Here is an 8,824-nt window from a genome sequence, read left to right as displayed (position 1 = left end):
ATGCTGATACTACCTAGTAGGTAGTTGATCCAGGCCTGATAGGCCTGGCAGTGTTGCAGAGAGCAATGCCATCGAGCACGGGGCGATAATTTGGTATTTTTGAAGACCCAAGAATGAATACTGTAGTTACAGAGTATGAGAAATCCTATGAGGCGACCAGTGAGGAGAAAAAAATGTTGAGAGGTGGATCATATTGGCAATGGCTCCGTGCTGTGGAAGTTCTCACGACGAGTACTGGCCTGAGGAGGACGTATGACGTTGAGCGTTGTTGCAATCTTAATGGGACCCGTGACGCCCAGTGAATGAATATTTCTGGTAGCACCTATAAAAATAAATCTGCAGTTGAGCTGACAAGCGGCTATTGAGTTCTTTGTAAGAAATCCTTCTCTATCGTTGTCAGTCTGCAATATGGCCGTGATGCGCGGCCGAAAAGCCTCCGTTTTATCCTCGCTATCTTCGAGTTTAAAACGAACCTCGAGGATATGGCTGTTGGTTTGGTCTTCGATCTTGTCAGGCGACATATCGAGGGCTTGGGCTTGAGGGAGCATGTGGCTATTAGCTCTACCTAGGCCAAAGCTGGTGCATCGGCATTGAGAGAACTTCATATGGGTTCTTGCGAACTTGTATTTGATATCGTCGGAGCCAGAGACATCGGAATTAGTGCCCGGCGTCCCTGAGGCTGCGTTGCTATGAATCGGTGTCCGCGTCTGTGACCGGGAATTGTTCGATAGAGTTGTTTGGGCGCAGGCATCCGAAAATGAGACATAATAATCGTAAAGGATTGCATATTGCCGCTGATTAGTTCTTCGACCTTGCTTATTGGACTTGAAATTCTGTCGCTTTCTCTATCGATGATCGCGTCTGCCTACGGATCTTGACCCTTAGTTGGTACTTCTTCCTGTAGAGCGCGAAGGGCTGCACGATAAGGCTTAATCGGCGCCAAAGAGAGTTTTATATCTACCTAGGTAGGTAAGGTAGGTAGCTAGCTCCAGCGTGGCAGAACTGGATGGTCCTGCTTACATACCTCGTATTAGCCATGATTCTGCAACACATCGTCGTCCACTGATGCTACTGTGCAGAATACGTCGAGATCCATATTATCATAAGTGACCTGCGATGTCGATATAAGCATTAAGATTATTATTTTACTCTAATTGTCAGCATTTCTAGAGTTTATCATCGTGGCATGGTTAAAGTTAGCGGTCGATGACATTAACTCTAATATCACTGGCACTAAACTCGAACTGACTTTACCAGAGTGTTATATTAAGTTAGTTGTCCCAAAGCCGACGGCGGCTGATATCATGCACCGCGTATATCCTTCTCCCTTTTTCAGTTGCGGTTATGATCGTACGAGTCCCTGCCATCTTCCCAAACCTTATCCTTCTCTCTTTTTCTATTGCGGGTTCTATTATATCAGTCCCTATCCCAGTATCAATCTTTATAATCCTTATCCTTCTTTCTTTCTTAGTTACAGTTACGATCGCGTCAGTCCTTATCCCGATATCGGTCTTTGCGAACTCTTAGCTTTCCGGCCTTTTGTCACTACGATCTCTATCATTCCTGTAATTCTCTCGCAACGACAGCCATTTCCATGCCGCCAGTACCGATATTGCCGAAATCATCTGCAGTGGGCATGCGACTACCACTCATACCTCGGAGAGTCACTATCTTGGTGGAGCCATACAGCTGAAGAGTCAAGAACAGAATGAGGGATAATTCCTCAAGTATTTCGATGTGCTGGGTGGTCTCAGTAGTTAAGATGGTTGACTGGTCCTCCGTATCTGTGCTGGACACCGTTTGGGCGTGCGAGGCGCGTGAGGTGAGCCATCAGCTGTGGGGTCTTTCTGGACAGTGTTTTCCCGGTGGGCAGAGTCTGTTCCTCAACGTCTGGGCATGGTCAAGTTCCGGGACGTGAGGACAAAAGCCTGCTTCAACGAGGTCAAAGGACCTGGGAACTCTTTGACTCTTATCTGGCGACCAGGTGGACGCGCTTCTCGTTGAAAACAAGGCAGATACTATCTGCGTTCTATCGCCATCTCAGATCTGAGAAGGAGAGGATTGGGAGCATCGGTCTTATCGGTAAGTACAGCCACTGTCACTCGCACCGGGACCGAGACTACAACTGGACCGCAGTGACAAAGACCGGAAGGATAAGGATAAGTTCGACATTGGGATATAGACTACGACCGCGACCGGGTTCTTTCTCCTGGGCGACTCGACAGACGAACACATCGCAAATAGTTTAGATCGAGGCTAGGACTTCTTCTCTGGAACAAGTTTGTTAGTTCCTGACACGCTCACGCGACAGATTTATTAGCATTCACCTCTTGGCAGTCTCTGCGGGACTCTCGAAGGTCTTTTGACGCGTCAGGAAAGGGTATTGTGGAAGGAAACTTCTATATTGAGTGGATCACTGTTCCCGTTCCCTCAGCCACACCTCAAGACCATTCTCCCCCAAAGTCTCTTCCATTTCCTCCCCACAGCACTAAAACCGTAGATATATGCCTTACAGGATATGGTGATCACGGCGGTCTCGTCGCGTGGCGAATATTGAACCACCAAGAAGTCGCAAGTCATGAAGGCAATGGTAAAACAAGACAAGCCATTCCGAACTGATTTGGTAAGAGTATTATTTTGAGTTGAGAGACCGCCCAGCTGATGCTCACATCACGCACCTCACGTTCGAACATATTCTGACCACAAACGAGACCGCCACTCCTCATTGTCACTTTCGTGTCGTCGTGACCGCGAGGCCTAGAGATAAGCTTAACGTCTCTAGTATCATTCGACTCGCGTCTGCTACTATATCTCGAACCTCGATCGCGATCGCGGTCGCGGTCCCGTTCTCTAACTCGGTCCCCGCCACTTTCCCGTTCCTTATCCTTCTTTCTTTCTCGGCCACAGTCGCGATCGCGGCGGTCCCTATCCCGGTGTCGATCTTTGCAATCCTTTTCTTTGCGAAATTGTGCAGGGTGGTAATCCTAGATTAAGCTCAGGTAGCTCAATGAGACTCCATTCACACGCGATCCTTGTCACTACGATCTCTGTTCTTTTCCCAGCGGCGGTCACGGCTGTAGTCTCCATCCTGATATCGATCTTTGCGATCCTTTTCTTTGCGATCTCTGTCCTTTTCCCGATGCCGGTTTGGGGCAAATACAGGTCTGGGATGCCCTTAGATATTCTTGATCGCACGCGCGTGACACTGATGGATCCAGCGAGTATTCCCTTGCCTGAAAGGTTCGGGTAATCTTGTTAAACGCTGTCGTCCTTGGGATATAGCATTATTTGCGGCCCTTGTATTTCTAGCAGTTAATAATCTTTCCAGTTGACGTTGAGGTTTCGAAGGCTTTCGAGTTTTGGCTCGGCTTACTATGCCTTCAAGCGAAGTGTGACGCCCAAAATTCTCGAACTTGATAGGCGATAGTGCTTGGGTATGATTAAACATGTGGCTATCGTCTCTACCTAGGGTATCGGCGGCGCATTAGCATTGAGAGAGATTCATATAGCTCTTGTGAACTTGCTTTTGACATTACTGGAGCCAGAGAGCTTGAAATTGGTGCCCATACTCAAGGCGGGAGAATGCTGGCCTTTGAACTTTTCACCCTTCTTTCCTTCGTAAGTCTTTGAGCTAGAGCTGAAGGTTGGCTGATGGGTAGGCGAGAAGAGTCAAGGCCTCGATCGTGATACTACCAAGCAGATGCCTGGAAAGCCTGCCAGTGGTCATGGCGTCGATGCGATTGGAGAGCGGGGCCTGTAGGGGGCATATGATGATTCGTTGGGATCTAGGGATGGGTATGGAAGTAATAGTTTCTAAGAGAATCGGCGACGTGACCAAGGAAGGGTAGAGAACCGTAAGAGGAGGTTCTCATCGGTAACGACAGCCGTGGCTGACGAGAAAGGTGGCAGCGAGATAAGTTAACAGACTTATACCAGAGAATCTGAAAGTCGCAGCAAGATTGTTTCAGGGCTGGCAATAAGATGCGTCTCGATGAATACAGGAAGTGAATGAAGTGACACAGCTGTGGGGGCGGGCATCTGCATCCAGCCGTCAATTGCCACTTGCCAATCATCCTACCCAAGGTATGGTAGTAATTCCAGGCTGCCTGATCTTCAGGTAATACCTTGTGTACCGAATTACCAGAATTTGGATCCTCTAACGTCACGAGTACTTTGCGGCTCCAGTGAACTTAACTTTCTGTGCGCCCGGGCGCCGCCTGTAAGAGCTCATGACAGACCTTCAGCGCTGCGTTAGACTCCAAGAGTTTAGGAGAATTTAGGCTAGGCTTCAATACTAAGCCAAGGTAAGTGATGAGAATGCTCTAATATATTAGAATAATTTAAGATGAGTTAGTAGACTTGAGAGCTAAATGCCTGTCAATATTCATGCTTAGCATTGTGGTTTGGTCAGGCTTTGCAATTCGAGCCGGCCTTACAAACATCATCAGTGACAGACGCCAGAGACATACCCGTCGAGATGTGGGGACCTTCTGTAGTTGTTGTGATGTGATTCTTGCTGCCCATAAGACTAGATCATCATGGATCGCTGTTGAAAAGAAATAGTGGGTAACCACACCCACTGCTAACGCCGTTAAATCAAGAAAAGCAGAAGGGTCATGCGTCAACATCTCCTTCGATTGGTATGCCTGGCTCAGGCTCCAGTGAATTACGCAGTGTTTCATGTTGAGGCGTTTGATGGGCCTTAGACGGGTATCAGCATAATGAGAGATGAGTACCTTATTCTTTCGCGGCTGCTGAGGAGGGTTCATGACAACTAAAGATGGCAAAAGAGATAATTGAATGCTAGATTACTATGCCACAGCATCTAATTTGACAGAGAAAAGCGTTGAGTATTGAGAAATAAGACGTATCGGGAATGACGATTCCTGCGAGTGATTGAAAATGGCATACTGTGGAGGCATCTGCATCCAGCCGTCAGTGCCGTGCCCTTGCTACTGAGGTGACGGTACTTTATTATAACTTACCTAAGTTTAGAGTAATTTATAAATACTTAGGTAAATTTACATAAATTTATATAAATATATATAAAACTTATAAATAGAAATAAATAGAAATAAAATTTATTTATTATTTTACCTATTTTATTTTAAATTCTATAAGTTTATAACTCTTAGACTACCTATTCATCCCAACTCCAGGCTGCCTTAGGTACCGAAGTACCAGGCCCTTGCTCTTGCATCTCACCCACAGCCTCGCGAGCCTCGACGCGTCCAACCTACCTACCTAACCTGATAAAAGCCTTTCGTCTTTTCCGTCTTTTTCTCCCCCACCCAGACTCCCCTCTGGCATACCTACCTAGTGAAGCAATCGTCCACTATCCTTCCAGTTGGCTCACACAACAATGAGTTTCGAAGCACCACCTGTGCCTGCGCCGTACAACGAGCATGCCAAACGCACCAACGAGCTTTTTGTGATATTTTACGAAGAACTCGGCAAATGGCCCTGGCAGGTCATCGACTTCGGCCCCCGGAAATGGGGCCAGAATCTCCTCTCAGGCTTCACGAGACTTCTGACCATCGACCTTCCTAAGACCGAAGGCGTATCACGCCAAGAGCTTATAGAATACCTCCGTCATCACTCTGCGGAGCACCCGAATATTAAGTATCAGTACCAGCTGAACAACATGCTCATCGCAAAAGCCACCAAGTGGTTGGCAGACAAGCGTGAGCTTGTTGACGACTCTGGTTCGGAATCGGACGAGTCCATCTTGAATGAGCCTCAGAGGATCACTCGGAATAGAAAGCAGGCCAGGGATCTTCGAGCTGCTACCAGATCCGCGCGTCGTAAGTTTGTTTCCGGGAGACAGAAACAATGACATTAGGCTAACAAGACTAGCAATTCGATCCGCTCGCAAGCGCCCCATCAACTACAGCGACCGCCACCATTTCCAACTCCATAATGCAGATGATTCTGAAGATGATGGCGCTGACGATGACGCTGACGGAGGTGGAGGGAACGACCAGGAAGAGGTTGAGCTCGAGTCAGCCGAGCCTCCAGCCAAGCGAAGGCTGATGGTTTTCATCAACTTCTCACCCGAGAACACCCAGGAGTTATCTAGACTCATGGGAGAATCCATCACGGTAGATACAAGATACCCATTCATTACCTTTTATACATCTAACGAGTCAAAATAGGAACCTGGCAGCGGCAACGGCGCGGCCTTACGACAATCGTTTCTACAGCGAAATGCCGGAGGAGGAAGCCGCCTTCTCGATGCACCTGTGAGTTCCTATTATGAGAGGCACTGGCTACTTAATCTAACACCATACAGAACCAATCTCCGAATGAAGGCCTACTTGCCTGCACCGACCATCTCAAGCGCGAGATCGCCAAAGTCGAAGAGAACATCACGCGCACCGAAGCTAATATAAACAACTCATCCCGACGTCGTGAGGGATACCTCGAAACCGTCCGCAACAGCGCCGAGGAACTCAAGAAAGCCACGGAAGAAGCCACCGAGGCTTCGCAAGCGGTCCAGCACGCAAGAGCACGCTGCGAAGCCGACGCCCAGGTCATCGAGGAATTGCGCCGTATTAGCAGCAACAACCCGAGAATCCTCACCGAAGAGAACTTTCAGCACTTCAAAGAGAACACCCCTGCACAGAAGAAGAAGAGAGAAGCTGAGAATACGTTGCGCACCAAACAAAGACGTCTGAACGACGTCAAGACCAAGCATCAGATTGCAGAGGCCAACATGGACCCTCTGAACAATAAAATCAGCGAATTGCATGATGTACTGAACGCAAAGAAGAATGTTCGTCGAAGCCTGGTCGCGATGCATCGGCTTTTGGCAATGGGGGATGAAATGGAAGAGACTTTGGGGGAGAATGGTCTTGAGGAGTGGATGAGGGAACATGTGGTCTGAGAAGGATACCCTGCGGGAAATTATGAAGTGAGCGTTGGGTTAGATTTGTATGAGATTTGGGGCCCCCGAGGGTTAACGGATTGGCAGCATAGCTTTTGGCCTTGGTAATGAAATTCATTGTACGAGACTGCAGTATGTGTTCAATGTGACGGTTGCCAAATCCTAAATTTAGGATAGTTATGCTAAGGTTAGGGTACTAAAGTTAGGATAGTTATACTAAAGTTAGAATATTACCCTAAAGATAATACAGTAGAAACCTGAAGTTCTATAAGTTTATTTTATAAAGATTAATAAACTTATAAAATACACAGTTTAAGCTGTACCCCCAGAAGGTTGCAGACAACGAGGGTCCAAGGCGCTGCACAAAATTTCGCCTCGAGCAACTGCTGTGACAAAGGGTGAGAGGTTGAAAGAGGCCTCAGCCCAGCAACAGCAACAGGAACATAGCAAGTTAGTTCTCAGGCGACTTCCCTGAGGGTCTTTAAGTGCAATCAATTGACCATGGGAGTTGAGGTACACTAAAGCTTCGCTAGATCACCACCGTCTTCGAATGCAAGAGGACCGACATAACAAGAAATTCCAACTTGTACAAGTCTACGCAGAGGATTCTTTCTGGCAACGGAAAGAGACAGTCCTACTTAATTTGTTCTCTGGCAAGTCAGACATCTAGCCGTCGGTATTGAGGTCAGCATTATGTAAAGGTCCGAAGCTGAGTCGTTGTGTTGGCTGTCGGGATTATTAATCAGATGGACAGCATAATCATACGACCTTCACGGCGGTCAATCGGCAGCAAGTTTGCCGATGACCGTAATGGGAATGCGAAAGCATCAAGAAATATCGTGTGGCAGGACAATGCGTCATTCGCCGTGCTTTGGTCCAATGTCGGGGGTTATAACCGCCGACTGCCGATGCCGAAACCATTTAAGAGAGAACGATTCACCACTCATCGGGGAAGCAATAATCTCACACAATTCCATCTTCAGCTAAACCTTCATCTCAACATTCGTCAAACGATGGTATTATTCCATGAAGCCTCTTTCGCAGGGGCAGTTCTACTGTCCAGCCTCATCACCATGTCCTGCTTCAAGCCGCCCAACGAGGTTCCACGCGACGGCTGGAAGCAAGACAGTCTCGGGAAATACGCCAGCCCAACTGCAGCACGAATCCGACGAATTCTTGCCGTCAGCGTTGGCGTCTTCCATGCACTCATTTCCATGGGCTACGGTGATTCCAGCCTCGTATGTCCTCATCCTGATAATTTGAACTCAGAGCTGTTCAGCTGGAATACATACACACTGGCTTGTCTGTCGATGATCGTTCTTGTCGGTGGACCGCTTCGGCTCACGGCCTTTGCCCATCTTGGAAAAAACTTTACCTTTCAACTCGGACCGCCTGATACTTTGATGACGGATGGTATTTATCGGTACATTCAACATCCTGGATACACGGGACAAATTGTGGTCTTGGTCGTCAACCTCGCCCTGTTCTTGCGATGGGACGGTGCATTCGGTTGCTGGGTTCCTCATGGCTTTCGACTGACAGTCAGCGGCTGGGGTCTGATATTTTGCTTGGTTCTCGTGTTTGGAATTCTGCGGAGGCTTATGATGAGGGTGAAGGATGAGGAGAGAATGTTAAAGGATACTTTTGGAGAGAAATGGGTTGCTTGGAGTCGGGTCACCGCGCGCTTCATTCCAGGCGTCTTCTAAATGATCTGATTCGCCAGATGCCATTCTAAGTAAGAATGGTGGTTTATTTCCGAGTGTTAAACATGTCGGTCTGCTGTATGCATTTTCGGCGAATTATTTCGTATGGCTGTCAATGGGAATAAGCACATTTTTACATCTCAAAGACTGCTACCCGATAATGGAAAACTCAAAAGCAGTACAAGTACTAGAATAGATATATATTGAAACACTAAACAACAGTCTACATGAAGCT

At 47.6% G+C, this 8,824-nt stretch overlaps 2 protein-coding genes across 2 annotated transcripts; both read left to right on the top strand.

Moving 5' to 3' along the window:
• Positions 1-5,362: 5,362 nt before the first annotated feature.
• On the top strand, positions 5,363-6,886 carry FTJAE_3362 (uncharacterized protein; the record flags this gene model as incomplete). The annotated part of the gene is made up of 4 exons (XM_037349651.1): positions 5,363-5,804; positions 5,857-6,101; positions 6,156-6,242; positions 6,293-6,886. 4 exons carry the CDS (start codon positions 5,363-5,365, stop codon positions 6,884-6,886), a joined length of 1,368 nt encoding a protein of 455 aa, XP_037209754.1.
• A 1,073-nt stretch (positions 6,887-7,959) lies between these two features.
• On the top strand, positions 7,960-8,592 carry FTJAE_3361 (prenyl cysteine carboxyl methyltransferase; the record flags this gene model as incomplete). The annotated part of the gene is made up of 1 exon (XM_037349650.1): positions 7,960-8,592. The coding sequence occupies one exon, from the start codon at positions 7,960-7,962 to the stop codon at positions 8,590-8,592; it is 633 nt and encodes a 210-aa protein (XP_037209753.1).
• Between the last annotated feature and the right edge of the window lie 232 nt (positions 8,593-8,824).

Source organism: Fusarium tjaetaba, assembly GCF_013396195.1.
Source record: "Fusarium tjaetaba strain NRRL 66243 chromosome Unknown NRRL66243_c0000063, whole genome shotgun sequence".
Lineage (NCBI taxonomy): Eukaryota > Fungi > Ascomycota > Sordariomycetes > Hypocreales > Nectriaceae > Fusarium > Fusarium tjaetaba.
Note: the sequence above shows the minus strand (reverse complement) of the source record. Positions and strands in the feature narration are given on the sequence as shown.